This window comes from Pagrus pagrus (genome assembly GCF_965226575.1).
Source record: "Pagrus pagrus genome assembly, chromosome: 18".
NCBI classification, from domain to species: Eukaryota; Metazoa; Chordata; class Actinopteri; order Spariformes; family Sparidae; genus Pagrus; species Pagrus pagrus.
In genome coordinates, this window is record NC_140202.1 from 14786406 (window position 1) to 14805364 (window position 18959).

General features: G+C 39.4%; 2 protein-coding genes across 4 annotated transcripts; both read right to left on the reverse strand.

The window, feature by feature from the left end:
• On the reverse strand, positions 1 to 6352 carry mis18bp1 (MIS18 binding protein 1). Of its 3 annotated transcripts, none has more exons than XM_084380991.1 (16): positions 5416 to 6352; positions 5197 to 5331; positions 4788 to 5071; positions 4566 to 4639; positions 4320 to 4441; positions 4143 to 4233; positions 3856 to 3953; positions 2903 to 3063; positions 2723 to 2792; positions 1923 to 2637; positions 1665 to 1834; positions 1212 to 1351; positions 978 to 1120; positions 806 to 893; positions 665 to 719; positions 1 to 470 (listed from the first exon to the last, which is right to left on the reverse strand). In XM_084380991.1, the coding sequence occupies exons 1-16, from the start codon at positions 6254 to 6256 to the stop codon at positions 370 to 372; spliced, it is 3288 nt and encodes a 1095-aa protein (XP_084237117.1). In that variant the 5' UTR covers positions 6257 to 6352; the 3' UTR covers positions 1 to 369. The 3 variants fall into 3 exon arrangements, with proteins under 3 accessions (XP_084237117.1, XP_084237116.1, XP_084237115.1); XM_084380990.1 differs by having other exon boundaries at positions 3856 to 3950; positions 4143 to 4236; XM_084380989.1 differs by having other exon boundaries at positions 4143 to 4236.
• Positions 6353 to 7718: 1366 nt separating this feature from the next.
• Positions 7719 to 18411, reverse strand: LOC311273780 (tetratricopeptide repeat protein 12-like). The gene is made up of 21 exons (XM_084380999.1): positions 18252 to 18411; positions 17760 to 17914; positions 17572 to 17593; positions 16834 to 16911; positions 16610 to 16731; positions 16182 to 16241; positions 15782 to 15853; positions 15367 to 15427; positions 14495 to 14683; positions 13598 to 13667; positions 13065 to 13153; positions 12473 to 12641; positions 12094 to 12183; positions 11549 to 11612; positions 11285 to 11416; positions 10889 to 10981; positions 10490 to 10558; positions 9269 to 9370; positions 8642 to 8741; positions 8255 to 8483; positions 7719 to 7878 (listed from the first exon to the last, which is right to left on the reverse strand). Exons 1-21 carry the CDS (start codon positions 18301 to 18303, stop codon positions 7809 to 7811), a joined length of 2088 nt encoding a protein of 695 aa, XP_084237125.1. The 5' UTR covers positions 18304 to 18411; the 3' UTR covers positions 7719 to 7808.
• Positions 18412 to 18959: the final 548 nt, after the last annotated feature.

Here is an 18959-nt window from a genome sequence, read left to right on the forward strand (position 1 = left end):
CAAGATTTAAAGTCTGTTTATTAAAAGAATAATTACAACTCACTCTTGGAACTTTGAACTAAAATACATTTACAGGAACATATTTACTGGAAGACAGCAGCACAAGTCTGTTTTTGACAACATGTCAAAAAAACAAAAATGTGTATAATTTTTATACATTCAATTCCAAGTTATGTTTAGAGGCTTCAAATCAATCATTCGCCTGCATTAACACATTAAAAGAAATCTTACAGGGGAGCAGAACAGCCGTTTTATTGTTCACATTGTATGAATTAAACACGTGACATCTCTCCTCTATTTCATTGACATTATTTGCTATTAAGAACAAGACTCTTTTTAAAAATTACATGACATTTATGATCCATAGAATCAGTCATTGTCTGAGAAGTAAAAATCCTCTTCCTCTCCGCTTTCACACAGCCCTCCATCATTTCCTGGGAACATCTCCCAAACAACAAAGGTGTCGTTTTCTAGTGAAAAAAGAAAAGAAACAGATTGGGTTAAGCAACAAGACTCGCATTACAAATAAAACGTAGCAACAACTTTACGTCTTCAATTACAGCTTTAGAAATATTTCACTTCTGATAGGTATCGTTTTGTATTGTCCCTCCCCTCCACAACACAAGTGGAAACTCGCGATGAGCACATTTGTCAGGAAACCTACCTACGGTACCACATCTTCTCATCGCCCTTTTAACTGATGGTGTGGGTGTGAAGTTCTGAAACAAACAGACGAGGAAATTATTTTTACAATAAAAAAGAACAAGTGATGCGCTCAAAGTAACAAGAATCCCATAATTCGTACCTTTGCAGGTGGAGCTTGTTTGCAGACATTAAACTGACGTTTTTTCATCCTCTTCTGGAGTTGAAAGACGTACTTGTCGTCATTACTCCTTTAAAATCAAGCAAGACATGAGTTAGTTATTGCACTGCAATCAACTCTACTGAGCCAGAATGCAGATGTAAACACAGTTCACCTGTTGGGTGAGCCCATCATCCCGGGAGTGATATGTAGACACTGAGGAGTCTTAACTTCAGGGAAACCTGTTGACATGGGGGTCGTGGGCTCCAAGTCCGCCAATGTGAAATCATTATCTTCACTCGGACACATGGAGGGGATCTGTGTATCAGGACAGACACAAGGTAGTAAGATAGTCTCAAAATCCCAGGAAAGGGATCTTTGCCAAGTACAAATGCAGAAAGAAACAAACCTCAAAGCGTTTAGTCTGCATGAACGCGGAGCTGAAAACGTCATCGACGTCTTCTTTGGGCATCGTCTCCAGGAACTGACGCACCTGCTGCTTTCTCTTTAAGGTTCCCACTCGGGCAGATATCACGGGATGATCTGTAGCTAAACGGAGATGATAGTCTGTCAGATCTTTGCAGTTTCACACCTTCTCACTTTATCCAATTATTTATCATTGGTTAATCGTCTAAGTCATTTTCTGAGTAAGAATGCCAATTAGATGGTTGCAGCAACTTTGATTCATTTCATCGTGATAGTAAACTTGTTTTCTTTGGGTTTCGGACTGTTTGTGGGGCAAAACAATTTATTTGAGGATCACCTTAGGCTTCATTAAATTATGTATTGTAAGAAATGTGTATTTTTTTAAAAATGAATTAAAAACGAACAATTAAGACCAAAGATAAAAGGCCTTCTTTACCTGGATGTTTTGGTGCTTCCTCTTTTTTCTTTTTGGGTTTCTTGGCTGGAGTCTGGGAGGTTCCCTGGGACGGGTGCTGGTTGTGGCACTCCTCTGCAGAACGCGTCCCAACGATCCTCGCCACCTTTTCCCAGTAACCTGCCACGTGCTTAGGATAGAAGGTCACGGCCCTGGAAAACACACACATATATGGGGTTATAATACAGAAATGTGTTACTCTTATGCTACCGCCTCATTCTGTCAGGTTAAACAACTTACTCTTTTAGTCGCATGAGCTCTGCCTCGGTCCACTCTTCTTCGTCTTGCTCATGTGGAATCCACAAGTTTCCTTTGTGTGCTTTCTGTTTCTTGCTAGATTGTGTCGACTTAGCCAAAGGCTTTTCAGGTTGTGATGTCTTGGTGCATTTGCTCTGTTCATGTTTTGTTTGTGTTTGTGCAGCATTTCTATTTTTTGTCACTCTGGTTCTTTTCCTCAGTTCCTTCCCGCTCCCCTCTGACTCACTTGACGGGCTTGGCTGTGACTTCTCACCTCTCTTTCTGTGCGCTGCTTTCCCCGGCTTCTTTCTGCTGATGGGAGAGTCATCAATTGATGACTGATCTGGTGATGTTTTATCAGTAACAGCAGGAGATTCTGGAGATGATTGGACTGCAGGTCTTCTCCTCAACACTCTCACTAAAGGACTTGTGCTGTCAGGCGTCTGTTTTTTGGGCCTTCGTGTTGAAGTCTTTTTTGGTTTGCTTTGTTTTTGAGGGACAGTGTCCACATGCGACGTTCTCTCTGCAGCTTGATGCCTTTGGCTGGACCTCGTCCTTCTGCCAGACTGCTCCTTTGGGCTGCTAATTGTCTCCACAGGAGATTCAGGTGAATTAGTGGGCTTAACCATCGCTCTGTCACGTTTGCGGACTGGAGCCTTGACCTTTCTCAGCAGTACAGGTGCCTCGTTGATGCTGGCTGATTGACATTGCTTACGTCCTGGGAACACATAGGACAGTTTGTCTGCATGCAACTCATAACTTATCTCATAATGCTAAAAGTACAGCTCCTCAGTTATCTTTACCTTCACTGCAAGGCAGGAATACACGGGCAGGTTTCTGTGACACCCTCTCAGGCACTTCTGTTGTGACCTCCTGTGAGATAGAAACATAGTCAGGTTGATTAGAAATATCAGTTGTTTGCTCTCAAGGATAAAAAAAAAAAAAAAAAATAGTCTGGCTTAACTCATCTGAGCTGAACTTACGGGGATGCAGATGGATGTTTCATAACATTCATGGACGGTAACGTTCATGTGTGCGTCCAGAATGACTCTCCCGCCTTTCCAATACTCCAGAGGCGGCTTGATGACTCGACCACTTCGAGACACTTGTGTAGAAGACGAGGGGGCAGGAGGACAAGAAGCAGCTGAAGAAGAGGAGAGAATAAATGTAAATGGTCACAAAAAAGTCCTTTAGATACGGATACACAGGTTACTGAACGCATTATCACAGATTGTTTGCTGTGGGGATGAAAATCATGATCTGAAACACTGGGGACTATGATGTCGATCTGTAAGTCCATCAATTTGGTCTACATTGAAATATCTCTATCTACTTAAACATTCATGTCACCTAGAGGATGAATCTTAAAGCCACCAATTTTACACAATAATGTGGTTGTACAGGTCCCAGAGAGTACTACAGCATATGTGAAAAAAGTAATATAAAGCCTTTTGTAGCTCTAGAGGAAGCTGTGTGTCAAATGATAAATTGTCTCCAGTGACGTCACTCAGTGGCTAATTCTATTGTGGGTAATGTGGGCACCAGGTTTTGAAAAATAAGAAGAATGCGTGGAATAAAAAAGGTCTCTGGTTCTGCTGCATCAATTATGTTTATTTGTTTCTAAACTGTTACACGAGTGCAATGCTAGACCAGTGGGCTGCTTTTCAAAACATGTGGCCTACATTACCCACAATGCAATTTCGCCAAAGTGACATCACTGGAGGCAATTTATCATATTACATTCAGCTTCCTCTTAACCTCAAAAGGCTTTTTTACTACCTTTCTTCACAGATGCAGTAGTACTCTTTAAGACCTGTAAACACAGTAATGTGTAAAATTGGTTAACCTTTATTTACTTTGATGATCTCACTGACTTTGGAAAATCCTGTTTCGTTTATAATCAAACCCCCTTAAAATCCTTTTCTATTGTACTTACGTGTCTTCAGAGGCTTCTGTCTGTGCTGCTTCACAGAAAGGTTGATGGAGGAGGCTTCAGACTTTGTCTTCGCAGCAAAATCTCTGCCCGTTTCTCTGCTTGGGTCAATACAGAAAAACAAAATTCAGCTCTACTAAGAACAACATTTTAACAGCTACACTCAGTGGTCATTTAATCTCATGCTTAAATTATTCAACATCCCCAGCAATAACAAAACATTTTTGTATCTGAAAGAGCATGGATGGACTTTATTGTTGGTCGCCTTTGAGTGAAATAAATATTCTTACGTTCTTGACTCTGACAGAAACTTCTCATAAAGTGCCTTCCAGTTCGGAGGAAAACCGTTAACAAACTTCTTCAAAAGCCACTTGGGAAACCCTGCTAAGATAAAAGAAAACAGAATATTAATCCACGCAATAATTCATTTTCAAAACTTTCAAGACTTGCCTGAGAATTTGACCTACTGGCGTCAACATCCAAGTTCATCTTGCCAACCAAGATGTAAACCTTGCCGGAGACAGTTTTCAGCACATAATTAGAAACCCTGTCCACGATGATGTTACTGTTCCATGGTATGTTTTCCTCCCTGGGTTGAAAGACAAGTAAAAAATCCCAGTGTTTATTTTGAACCACACATAAGTCTTAAGAGATCCAAAGAACCCATGATTTTCTGCTCACAATGTCTAAATCATGTCTGAAGAAACACTTACCTGTGGATTCCATCAACAAACAGGCCTTTATGATTCCTCCTCAGGAACCACCTTTTGAGATAAACTACACTCTCCTGCCAAAGAGGAAAACCAAACCCAATGAGGAACCACAAACTGTCATCATCAAGACAAAATATAGATGATTCTGATTCCCACTTGACCTAAAATGAATGCAATAAAAAAATATATATATACACAACAATAATACAAATTCCTACTCACACTTGGGAATTTTGTGCGCTTGAACGTGGCCTCGTTATTCCTCCGGATGGAGATCCTCGGCGTATTGAGTACAAGCGGGTCTTCAAACAAGCAAGGTTGTGATGGCAATGCGGGGGACAAGGCATCCTCAGAGGGCTCTATGTCTGATTGGCTGCCAGGTGACTCTACTCTGGACCAGTCAGCAGAGACCACACTTTCTGGTACACCTCTAAAGGTTATGTCCTCCATCTGGACAACATTATGAGCCGTGGACGGAGGTGGGTCTCTGGACTGATGGAAATCTCCTACAAAAAAACATGTAAGTGATAACATGAGCATGCAACATAGAAAAACCAAAACAAGAACTATGCCTACACGCATACGCAGCTTAAAATAAATGTTTTGCTTTGCCAAATTATGACAAACGTACCCCCAAAGAGATCCCGCGTGCTGCTGCTGATGTTATAAACTTCCTGCTGCTCTTTTTGACGTTCTCTCTCCTTCATGTAAGCAAACATCTTGGCTGGAGACATCAGAGGACCTTTTTCACTTAAATCATGGCAACCTGTTCAAAACAACAAGGAGGCATCAGTCAGTTTCTTCCCCTAAATGAGTTTCACTTGGAAACAAAGCAGCAATAAAATCTTACGTTTCTTTGCGATGGATCTTGGTGGTTTGAACACAGGTTCACAAGTGACCGGATTCATCTCTGGTTGGTCAACAGAGAACCGTCTGACAGGACCCAGATCCTCCATGCAGGTGTTGTTGTAGGTGTCATCCTCACTGTAAACTCTGGAGGGTTTCCTTCCTCTTGGCTGACTTATGACCTCACTGCTGACCTCCCTGGTACTGTTGTTACACCCCAACGGCTCCCATTTTCTTTTCCTCAACCTCATGGGGGAAAACGTATGGACTGGGGACATTAGGGGAGCACATTCCTCCTCAAAGACACAGGAATTTTCGACTGGCTGCATCTTTACTGGAGTCCTGCTGGTCACATTGAAACCACCCAAGTCTCTGATCTGAGGTGGTTCTGTGTGGATCTGCTGCCTGACCATAAAGGGGGGCTGAGACACAGCTGTTGACTCCAGGAAGGCTCTCTGTCTTGGTGTGCATCCATGTCCTCTTTCAGTCAGAGAGATTTCCTCTGCAGGCTTGGGGCCAATGTTTGAGAGCGAGTAGCTGAAGGTTTTCTGAGGACTCGATATGGGTGAGATGGTCATAGCGTGCACTTCATTGCGATACGATCCAAACCTGTGATTCTCCTTGAGCTCATCGGTGATCCAGGTGCTCTCTGCTCGCTTCCGTGGCGACTTAAACTCCGCTCCGTGTTTGTCTCTAGCATTACACAGCGGATCCTTGCCTGTAAAAACCCCCTCGTTCGCGCACATCGCCTCTCGCTGCACCCTGGATTTTAGCTTCGCAAACACCTTGGCAGGAGATTCAAACCGCGGTTTTGTGTGTTGTGATAAATGGCGATAGGACGCCATAGTTTGGGGAAAACGAAAAGTTATTGTTTTACATCCGACACGTATGCTAGCGGCTAGCTCGCTAGCCCGTAAATTTCAAATTTCTCATCACTGCCGCCTTTGGCTAGAAACCTGTGACGTACAGCCAAAACAAATACGTCACTTCCGCACATAATTTAACTGTTTCCGGTTCCTTTCTTTTTTTTCTGTAAACAGAAATGTGATAAATCTGTTTTCACCTTTCATCTAGAAATGAATTCGCTTATCAAATCTCCCAGTTTAATAAATGTATGTGTAAGCCTACTTCTGTTTTCTATTCATCTATTTATTTTTTAATATTTATATAGTTTTGTGTTTTCATATTTGTTTCACTTACACTTGATCTGTCTTTACTGTCATTGTATTATCTTTGTATATTATTTTTATTTTCCCAATCCATTTAACTTCAAGAGAGAGGTGTGATATGGTCATTATAGTACGGAAGCCCTAAAGGGCCATGCATTCATACATTTTATTTCCTCCGTTTTCCCGTGATAACGAGTTAATTTCATTTGTTTTCTCGAGATCTCGAGTTATTATCTCGAAATAACAACTGCCGTTTTCCCGAGATAACGGGATAATTTTCTCGAGATCTCGAGATAACAAAACTTTGTTTTCCCGAGATAACGATATAATTAATTTGAGATCTTGAGAAAACAAAACGATAGTGTAATAGTACATTAAATCATTGCAGGAAACATCATTCAGTGTAGCAATGTCAGAGGGGCGTCACATATCTTTTCAATCAAGGCCTGACACAGGCTGAAATAGCATTATGCCTTGCATTACAGAACATTAATGTGCATTATCTAAAAAGACAGTTAGCAAGGCTTCAGCTATATCGGCGGCGCAATCTAAGTGAGCCTGATGTCGTCATTAACTACATAGCTGACCAGCTATGTAGTTAATGACGAGATCTCGAATTAATTATATCGTTATCTCGGAAAACAAAGTTTCGTTATCTCGAGATCTCGAGAAAATTATCCCGTTATCTCAGGAAAACGGCAGTTGTTATTTCGAGATAATAACTCGAGATCTCGAGAAAACAAATGAAATTAACTGGTTATCACAGGAAAACAGAGGAAATAAAATGTATGAATGCATGGCCCTTTAGGGCTTCTGTAGGTTTTCTATTCACCTATTTATTTTTTTATATTTATATATTTTTTTATTTTCATATTTGTTCCACTTACACTTGATCGGTCTTTACTGTTATTGTATTACCTTTGTATATTGTTTTTATTTTCCCAATCCATTTAACTTCAAGAGAAAGGTGTGATATGGTCATTATAGTGATACATGTGGTAAACAAACTTCATTGGAGAAAAGATCTGGAGTTTAATTTATACAGAATAAGAGCAGAATTTTATTCAAATGAAACCAATCTGAGATTATTCTCACAACAGCCTTAACTTTCTTTAAAAACAATTCATATTATTAATGATGAGTTCAAAAAGAGATTATTTATTTAATTACGCCCACTGGTTGGAACAGAGCACAGAGGACACAACAAAACTGATGACAACCAAGGATATTATAACACATGTTGCATTGCTGAGTGCAGGATCTCAAGGCCATGTAGTTCCCGAAGTCTGTTCATATGTCTGGAAATGAAGAAATACGTTCATCAAAAGAGTACACTGTGCATTCAGAGGGCTGGCATTCAACTGAAACTACACTTGTGTGAATTTAGTTAAGTAATTTAGTAAAGAGTAAAAAGTTCGAGACATCCTCAACAGCGGAGCTCCGTAGACTACATGCTGACTTTGTGCACATCTGACTTTGAGATGTACATAGAAAATAATAATAAACAAATATTTCAGGTCAGACTGAAGCAGAAGCCATAAATTAGTCTCATGTGTGACCAACTCCTTTATCCAGAGCCATACTGTTGCATTAGCTAATTAACAGAGTGACATTTCATCTTGTCTATCGATGCTCTTTCAGGTGTGTTACTAGGTGCATGAGGTGAGAGGGTACCTGGGCTCAGAGCGGCACAGCTTCACAAGAGCAATCGCTGCATTTTGCTGCACATCTGTCCTCTTAGCGTCCCCTGCAGCGTGGCGCAGTAGCACCAGCACAATATCAGTGCCCAGCAGGTTGCTGGCAGTTCCCTCTAACTCAAGGCAGTGGGCCAAGCACAGGGCCGCATTTCCTGACACAATCTCATCACAGCTGGAACCCAGCAAACGTCGTAAATTGGAAAGTTCTGTGTGGAACGATAAATGATTAGCAAATAGCAATAGCACTTTAAAATATATTAAAACACGCGAAATTCTACGGACATACTGCACACTGCAAAAATATAATTTGTGGCGTAACGAAAGAGCCTGTAAATATAATGAGAACATGTCAATCATTTCTCACTTTTATCAGACTTCAGCAGCTCCTCCCGTGCCAACTGACTGGCAGCAGTGCACACAGTCAGAGTCGTAATGGCATACTTAGTGGCAGTCTGCCCTGTTCCCTGGGTAGGCAGACACACAAATAACAACACAATTAACAATGTAGAATGTATGTTTCTAAACTGTAACAACACTTAGAGGCCACACAAAAAATGTCATACTGCCATACAGACCTGTGGTGGATTTGGACACATCTTTTATGTACTATCATCATGTCTTCAGATCACGATGTTGGTAAATGTTTAAGGGGTTATGTAAACATGAGCTCAGCAGTCAGAAAATCAGAGCATCTGGGTTAGATTTGATTTATGTATTTGTTTGTAGATTTCGTTTCAACATTACTTGTGAATACTGCTTATCAGTGATCACTTAAGCACACTCGAGCTGTCAGGCCCTAATAAAGAAAGTATTACATAGATACTTATTCAAGTATTGTGCATTAGAAATGACATGAAAGTCATCTTCAATCATATAATTATTTTAAGAGTAATAAATCCAATTCAAGATTATTTGGGAACTAGAATATAAGTGAGATACAAATATGTGTTGGTGTATTTACAGAAACTAGGCTGCATGTACAGTTATGTACCTTCAGCAGTCGACACATGGTTCGGACCACATCCCCCTGAATAGCATGCTGAACAGCCTCAGAGGACTGACGGAGGACATTACTCAGCACGCCTGTGGCTCTCTGTAGGACAAAGAAGAATTTTGGCATTAGAAAATGAGATAACAGAAGATGGAGAAAGATAGATAGAATAAGAATAATAGATTGAAAACAAGAGCGGAGAAATGGGCTAGATAGCAGAGGGTCGAGAGAAAACTGCCACTACTACTACAACAACAGACAACGTGAATGTGGGGGTGGAGAATTTGAAAAGAGAAAGATGTGAAATCAGTAGGGGTTATGGAGTATGTTTGTTTGCAGCAAGAATAAAGTACAGAACGTCTATTGTAAAGACGGTCAGAGAGTTGCCTGAAGACATGTTTGAGGGGAAATAAAATCAAAGTGACACTTTCAAGGACAAGACAATAAAAAGAAAAGAAAGAGAAAAACGTGTAAGAATTGGAAGAATGTGAACTTTGAGGTTATGAATTACTCAAAGAAGGCGACAAAATAAGTATTGTTAGTGTACAAATTAGTCATTTGAGTGAATAATTTGTAAGAAACGCATGCATCTTGAGTTTCCAATAAAGGATAAACTTAAATTTTTTACAAGTATCAATCAATGCTATAATCAACCACATTCATCACAGCAGTAGGCAGCTGTTTTCACAAAATAAGCTCTGATTAAGCCACTGCATGCTGCCACCCCAGTGCCATATGAAAAACAGACAGAGTTACCTTAAGGCCGAGAAATTAATACTCAGAAAATCAGAGCCAAGAGGCCACCAAATACTGGAGTTACACAGCTCCAATCAGATTGTAATGTTGCTTAATGTCTGTAAGGCCATATTATTGTACAGAATGTCAGTATGTGTCTTTTAGTGTGTTTTGTGGCCAGATATTGAATAATGCTGCTTTAAAACTCTTAAAATAATGTTTTACAAGTGACATTTCTCTAATGTTTGGAGCAAAGTGAGCACAGTGGAAGTAAATGGCATGTAGAAACTGGGTAGTTTCCAACGCACCTTGGCTCATATTTGCATGCTCCTTACTCCAACTCTTGAGAAAGCTAAACCGTATTGTGTATACAATGTGTTTTGTATAAAATGATGTGTTGGTGTCAATTTCCTTTGCCAACTATGAACTATATTTTTTCAACCCTCCTGAGTAGTTTAGTGTAGTGCTTAAGTGAGGTTCTCTCACAGTTATGATGCCTCCATCAGTATCCCTCAGCAGGCCTAGGCTGCAGTTACAGAGGGAAACAGCATGCTCCTGCAAAAATGAGATGGACAAGTGGCTAAATCAATTATACATACATTTCACCTCTGATGAGGTGACTGATTAGGTCACACATCACAGTTCACACAGATGCTCCCACTGCTTCCCTTGTCCCTTGTCCACTTTAATATATCAGCTGCACTCTTAACTCTTGGATTTCAGTGGTGTGGAATGAATTTTCAGAAAACATTTTTCAGAAAACATAAAATTCTTTCCAGGCTCTATATTGACTGATAGTTCAGCTCAACTTTAAGATCATCATATCATCAACTAGTACAGTGTGTAGACTACTAAGACTAGAGATGAGATTAAATCATATCTTACCTGAATGACTGGAGAGGTGATAGCTGAAAGGTTGATGATCAAACCAAGCAGAGCGTAGAGGATCTCTCTGTATTCACATGCACTGCACAGCCTCTGCAATGACAGCCAACACATTCTACACTGCATAAAATGCAAAACCAGCTAAGCATTTTCATAACATTCAAGACAAACTGTAATTAAAGAGGTGAGGTCCTGTCCATTCCAGTGTGCTCCATGGGACCTTATTTCAGACGGTGGTCCACCGTAAGGGCACAGACTCACCTCTCTATTATGTCACACAGACTATACTAAGGTCTAATATTGTTGTATATTTGTACTGTAGCGTCTGATTTCAGCTAATTGAACACGTCATTCGCACCTTTCTATGCAAAGAGACCAGTCTGTAATGATACTTACAATGGCAATCAGAAAGGCCTTCCAACATTCTGGATTATGAGCAAAATCGTAACGGATGACTTCATCTCGAGCCAGACGGCCAACAGCCGATATCAGGCATGGAACATGCTGGCTGGACTTGTCGATATTACTCTGTAAAGTGAAACACACAGACAAAAGTCCATATTTACTCAGACACACAACCACACATAAACACAGCTGTACATATTCAGTGCATAAACATTTATCCATATGAAACTTTGTCTTTTTATCTTCATATCTTACCAGTATTACTGTAAATGGCATGATGACAAAGTCTGTAAACCCTATCCTTAACTGAATGCAAAATCTGTAAAAAAAAAAACAAAAGATATAAATAAAAAAACTGCATTAAGCAAAACATATGTATGGGGGTATATTTGTATTAATATGCACAATGTTTGATGGCTGGCCACTGTTGAACAGAACAGAAGTAGCACCTATAAAACATCACATGCGTTGTTGTGGTACAGTGAACATAATGTTCACTTGAGGACGCAGTGAGTAAAAGTCAAGTTTACTCCTACTCTACTACAAAGAGAGAAGCAGGTTGAGAGCAGCTTTTTGCCTTCAAGTGGCATTAGCACTTCCCGACACGATGTGACAACAGATTTTAGTACTTCTTATATATATATGGATATGATGTATTGGAAATTAATAGACTGTCTTGTGGCTCATGTTCTGAACTCTGCAGATACTCTGTATTTTCTTGTCCAAAACAAAATATACATTTCTAGGGTGTGAGGACAATAACTCTGTTGTTTTTTTTTTGGGCTGTGTAACAGTAATACTTGTCTTCTGCTGCAAAGTTCTCCAGGATGTTGACCACTGTCTTCTCCTGCTGCTGCGTTGTGATGCACACCATGAGGTTCCCCGCTAGCCTTTAGAAACCAGATCAAGGGTGGAGCAACGTACGACAAGAGGGAAATAGAAGAAAAAGAGAGAGAGGAATATAGAGAAAATATAATAAAACATTTTGCAAAATGACATTCACAGCCCGGTACTGAACAACCCAAGAGCCAGTGCCAGTCCTCGACCCGGTGGTTGGGAACTGGTTGGGAGGTGGTAATTGAACTTATAAATAATTTGTTTATATACTTGTACATTTTTACACCAGTAATGTTATTGCTCACAAATTGCATCCGATAACAACATCAAGAAATGTCTTACTTGTGTACATTCAAGTTGTCAATGGCCAAACATCTTCCATATGGCGTCTGTGAGCACAATAATAGTAATGCTATGCATTCTTTCTGTACTGCACCATCCTCTGATGTTAGCAAGTCAACAATGGACTGTCTGCTGACTGGGCATGACATCAGCATCTTCAGGTTTTCATCTGAAAGCAAAAGAAAAATAGGGTATATGTAAAGAATGACTTCACTGGACACAGTAGTGTGTCACACAGTATATAAACCAGTGTGTAAACACAATAACATGAAGTTCATGAAGTTGATACTGACACTATGCTTGCTTTGTCATATGGTAAAAACATGTCAACAAATTATTACAGTTGTGCTGAAGCCAACATAGCTTGTGTGATTCAAAGACAAATAAAGGTTTGATAAAATAGAAGGCTTCCTTATCACATTGGAAAGCTGTGTGGTAATGGCACAATGCCACAATAGAAAATATCAGTATTTCAATCTTTAAATTTTCCCTCTATTTCCATTTCCATTGCTGTCATTGAGTTATGACAGCAATGGAAATGGATAAAGACAGATGAAATGACAAATGAAGTGTAATTCAATTATCTACATACCATTTCCACAACAAATAACCCTCCATAATCTCAGAACAGACGCACACAGCTCCTGGCTGTCTCGATCCTTTGTTTTTTGCAAGAGGCAACTGTGGAGATAATAAACTCAGTGATCTCAACTGGGTTCTCTTCTTATTGACATAATACAAATCAGATTTAAATATTACTATCAAATCATGAAAGTGTTAAAGTTTGACAATAAAAATGTATATCAACACAACAAAGGATGGAAAACATACTTGAAACTACAAAAACAGAATGGAGCACAGGCGAAAATGTCCAATAATACCTTTATAGTCAAATATTGTTAGTAAAACTGGATGCAGGAAGCAATTCAACTCACAAAAGCAAGATGCCATTCCATTACATATGGATATGAAGCAATCAAGCTACAGCTGCAAGGTCTTGTTTTTTAGGGTACCAAAAGCACTCTACTATCATTGTTACTGATTAATGAAGAAGTTGAGACATCATTATCTCTGTTTCTGTGTCTCTGGGTCCATCTGACCTCTCCCTCTGGTCTCTGACCTTACCTCTTCACCACGTCATTGCTGCTGATGATACTGAAGCCATTGTTGAGTCTAAAGAGGGTCTGGCTTGTGCCTGTTAGAAGAAAATAGTTGATTGTGTAAGAAGACAGAAAGCTATATATCATCACCAAGTAACCTCAAGGTTTTAGAGAAACACAAAGGTGTCTCCTGTTTCAGTTTAGCTTGTATTGTTCATGGGTTTGCAGTCAAGGACACTAGAGGAAAGAATAAATAAAATATGTTGAGAGAGTAAGGTACAGTGAGGAATGGTTTTCAGCTTTCAGGTGAGAGTTATTGAAGTTTTGCCCTTTTCAGTTCAATGACACTTAGACAGGCATTATATCATATGACTGTCCACTTTTATTCATCTGAATGAGGACATTTAATTTACCTTGTAAAAAGGATATAAATGCTTACCATTCTGCAGTGGACAGCCAGTGCAAAGGAATATGGTGTACTACAATTTAAATTAAATTAAAATTATCCTCTGCACAGTGGCTAACAAGGCAGCATCGAGGTTTTGCTCTTTCAGTGTGACTTTACAGTCTATATTGGCAATTTGCACACTGGAATTAGCAAATCAAACAAAAAGAAATCAGTGTCGGACAGTAGAAGTCCCCCCCTTTCTTCCATTGTCACAGAGCAAGACAGGAAATGATTTGTTTTAGCCTTGCCTCATTTGACGGCCAAAGATGTTCTCTGTGAGTACTTATGAGCTGTATTAACTCTCTTTTTCTCCTTCAAGTCTTCTAAATCCTTCTGGCTTGAGAGCCATTTTAGCCATAGAAATGGTAAAGAGGTGGACCAGTGAAGCAGACTATTGAGGTAAGAGTGGGCACAAAGAGATTGAAGGAGAAAGATAATTGTGACAAGCTTCTCCCAAAAAGAACAATCACTCACAGTCAGTTACTACTTGTGACAGAATCTCACATCCCCCACAGTAGTAGAAGGACGCCTGGCCAGGCCTCGACAGCTTCTCCAGCAGCTCGGGCACTATTTTGGCATTCCCATCTCCCTTGTCAAACTCTTGCATTGCTTTCATCTCTTGACTCTCCTTCTCTGCCTCCGAATCCACCTGCATCAGGTATTCTGCGTGAAGAAAAACAAAGAGATAAAAAGAGGGAAGAAGAGAAAGCAGACTGTGATCGGACTGAAAGTTATTCCATAGAAGTAACTGTAGTAGCCCTGTTACAGAAAAGAGTGAACTGAAAGTCTCCTCAGATAACCAAGCCACTACCTATTAAACATGCACTGCCTTTGTATTACAAATGTAATGCTACACCAACATATGAAAATTGCAAATAGACTGTAAATCTGCACGACAGTCACAAGCTCTAACCAAACATTTAGCCCATTATGGTTGAGAACTGCAACAAAACATTTGCTGCTTCCAGCCTTCTTAAATGCATTGTAAATTTTAAAAGTTGACTTTACTTTAAAAAGTCAGAAAGCCATGTACCTCAGACTTGCCAAGTAAAGTCAACTAGTGTCGAGCTTGTCGATTTGTCTACTTTACCTGGCAATTTTGAGGTAAACTGTGTCCAGAAAAAGTAAAGTCACTTTGTCATATTTCCAGTGTCTAAGGATTTTCTGATTTTCTTTTAAATGTATTCTCGCATATGAAGAGTCTGACTGTTGGTTTGACAAAAAATAGTCATTTAAAGGATTATTGGGGGAAATAACCTGCAAGGGCAATTATCACAAAAGGACTTGAATACAGAAACGTTTTCATAACATGACCTCTGAAAAAAAAACAAAAAAAATGTCACTACCTTTCATCATCTTCTCCCTCGCAGGTTCAATCTCCAATATCTTTTGGAAGCAGTTTTTGGACTGAAAAGAGAAGGATTAAGTTCATCACTGGTTGTATGATGTGCTTCACTGGTCTCTTTAAGAGACATGGAAATCAATATGATTCTGGCGACTTTGACAGACTAGTATCTCAGCACAAGAGTGTGGTGTATAGAAAACTATAATGCACCTTGCAATCACACACTCCTAATGGACCTAAATACCCATAAAACCAATTTTACAGAAGACTACTGAGAGTTTGAACTGCTTCATGCTTATACCCTAACTTACTGCTGCAGTTAGATGAAACGCCAAATGTAGCTATCTGTATATACAAGAGCAATGTGGGGGAAAAAACAGGCTTGATTACATGTAATGAGAGGTAATTATACTCACCTCATTATATTTCTTCAGTGCCAGATATGCTTTCCCCATGTGTAGGTAAGCCTTTATGCACTTCTCATTACACTGATAGAGAGAAAATGATCAAGGGAGTGTGTCACAACTCTACACAATGGTGATGTAATGTTTCTGCATTGATCATACCAGCACAGTAAGAGAGAAATGCTGAATCTGAACTTGGAAGAAAATAATCTGCTTAATAGAGCACATCTGTCATCGAAAACTAAAGCTAGCCTTTTTCATTGTAAACATGCGTTTGGTTTGGGGAACCTAAAGAAATTAACTACCTAATTAGGAGAAACTCATAACATCATTCATCTTTGTCAACTTTTTCAAACACAGTGTTCTTTTTAGGGCAGCAACTGACTGACCCCAGCTCCCAGCCAGGCCTCACCTTCAGGGCCCATTCACAGTCACTGATGGCCTCCTTGTACTTTCCAAGCTTGATGTAAGCCTAAGTAGATTTAAACATTGAACAGATAAACAGACAAAAATGGCTTCACAAATAAAATAATCATAAATAATGTGACTACTGACATAGCACTGTTTGGTTATGAATATACCACATAGACAGCTATCACGATGCAGGATCTCTGGAAAGGAACTTATTGATTGTAATGAGGTTGCCTTGAAACCAAAAGTTTCTTCATTCACAGTAATCTGTGTCTGCTTTGATTTCTTCTAAAGGACTAACAATTGTCGCTTTTCTCTTAAATCTGGGATCAACCTATTGAATTACGGTAAATTCCAACCCTTTTCCTACAAAACAAAATCTGTGTTTTCATTGTAAAACACACACAAAAAAAGGCTGAAAATATTCACTTGTGCACGGTTGGTGTACAGAGGCTGCATGTCCCGTAGTTCAGCCAGGCCATCACTGTAATACTTCACAGCAGTTTCATAGTCTTCTTGAGCGTAAAATTCATTCCCCTTGTCTTTGAGTGCTGCAGTGACACAACATACAACATATAAATGGATGCACTGTTAGCCTTTACACGAAACCGTTCACTTCCAACGACATCTTGGAGGAACAGAGAATCACACACCAGTTGCCTTTTTCTCTTTTGCATTCCTCCTCACTCTCCTGTCTTCAGCGTCTTTTTCCACAATCTTCATGAAATTCTCTGGTCAAAAAGAGAAAAAAACTCTTGAGTGTGAGTGCCACACATGCATTGTATAAAAAATTACACTTTAAGGTATCCCTTGTCAGAGTGTGAAAATTGAGGTCAGAACAAAACAATATGGTTCTGTATGTCCTTTCACCTAACACTGAAATACAGGTTTTAAACTAGGCTTCAAAAAGGCATCTTTGGTAACTATAGAAATCCCACAGCTTTCTTAGAGATTGTTAATACAAAATATGTTCTCACACAGACAGTATCTGTCTTTTGGAGAACATATTTTATATTGCTGATTGACATAAGCTGAGACTTTGGTTGCATCATAGTCGAGGCTGATGTAACACTAAGTGAAGTGCATCTTTTTCAACTGTGTTTGTTCAGGCAGGCTACTTTCTTTGAAAAATATACAGAGCACTGAAGTAAAGTATCATTGAGCAACACATTTTCACCACAAACAGCTACATTTTTACTGATTACATTTTTATTTATGTTTTATCCTACACTGTTTTCTAAGATTATCTTTAAAAACAGGGTACAAGAGTATGTTTGCTGCTGTATTCTGTTTGTTTTTGTGTGACTCCGAGAAACTTTTCTTTCACATGTGGACATATACAGTAAGTCTGTTGCAATTCATTGCAAGGAACAACCAAATAACCATCTCACCTGGACTTTCATTCTGCAGACTCTGTAAAACATCAAAAGAACGATTACAAGTATATTCATATATCATGCCCATCCTTGCATTAAAAAAGGCACATGGTAGAAAACACAACAAGAAAGTCTGTGTTGTGCATGTAAAAGTTAAATGGACTCGTTCTCCATCTTGGTTGACTTTGTGTGCATGTCTTTACTATGGAAGGCTGGAGCGGTGGGTTTGTGTTGATTGTAGTCTTGTTGACTTTTGTCGTGCAGGGTTCATCCAAAGCAGAAATGTAGTGGTCAGCTTCCTCCATTGCTCTTTGCTGGACTTCAGCATCAGAAGACTTCATATCCTTCACTAGCTCACCTGAAAAGATTAATGATAAATGTTATCGTTTACAGCCTTGACGGACATGTTCAATATCAATAATGATCACATAAGCTATGTAAGCTTACTATACTAGCTAGCAGTTATCTGGTGAAACTTATCTGAGCCGATTTTAGGAAGTAATGTCATTGTCAATGTTATTATGCCGTTTACTTTTGTGGTAGGTTAAACAAACAATACTTCATCTGTCTGTCTAGTTTGCTAACTAATGACTTTAGCAAGTGAAGCTTCCCTCAGCACAAACACAAGTTAGCCATTCGCTACCAAGCTATTACCTTGTGTTAGTGTTAATAAGGTTTACACTTATATTACTCACTTATTTTGTCAACATTCTTCAAAAAACTCTCCAAGCCTTCAAGTTTGTCCATCGTGCCGTGTCCTCTATAGCCTGCGTTGGTTAATTGATAAGCTAGATAGCTCTGTGTTAGCTTTTAGCCACAATGACTCTACTTTACTCTCACTTTTCTGACGTCTCAGTGTTGTGTTACCATGGTGACGTGATGCATTCACGGTCGCTCGTAAACATGTTGGCCACAGCAGCGGAATTACTTAACGAAACTTTTAACTGAATACATTTTTTTTTTTTCTTATATATAATAACGGCTAACTTTATTTTTTTAAACTCAAAGTGCCTCAGGGTTCCTCTTTTCCTGCACATACTGTTTATTCTGTGCATGTGTAACCTAAGTGATGTGAGTTGAGTACAGTGGCTAAAGATACAGTTTATTGCCACAACACTTTGATAAATGAGATAAATAAATAAGAATGAAATAGCATCCTACACCCTGAAGCCCCAAAAAAAAGGTGTACAGCCTCAATCCAACAGACTCTTGAATCTTTAGCAATAATTAAACTGGATAGGGGAACTATTTATTAAGGAAGTAGAATTTTAGTTGAATGAAAGTCAGCATTAGCATACACTAAATTGATTTCTTTGTCTACATAAATCAGATTCATTCAACATAGTTTCATATTTTCTCTCTGGTCATCCACCCTCAGGGCCGGCCCGTGGCAAAGGCACTAT

Bases quoted from the DNA above. Each gene is read 5' to 3' on its own strand.
- mis18bp1 (XM_084380989.1), bottom strand. From the start codon at position 6,256: ATGGCGTCCTATCGCCATTTATCACAACACACAAAACCGCGGTTTGAA. The intron at 3,064-3,855 runs GTAAGTACAATA...CCTCTTCTTCAG, and splicing joins ACAGAAGCCTCTGAAGACAC to CTGCTTCTTGTCCTCCTGCC. The intron at 2,793-2,902 runs GTAAGTTCAGCT...TCTATCTCACAG, and splicing joins AAACATCCATCTGCATCCCC to GAGGTCACAACAGAAGTGCC.
- LOC311273780 (XM_084380999.1), bottom strand. From the start codon at position 18,303: ATGGACAAACTTGAAGGCTTGGAGAGTTTTTTGAAGAATGTTGACAAA. The intron at 16,242-16,609 runs GTGAATATTTTC...AAATCTACTTAG, and splicing joins TGTACACCAACCGTGCACAA to GCTTACATCAAGCTTGGAAA. The intron at 11,417-11,548 runs GTAAGATATGAA...TTCACTTTACAG, and splicing joins TGCCATTTACAGTAATACTG to AGTAATATCGACAAGTCCAG.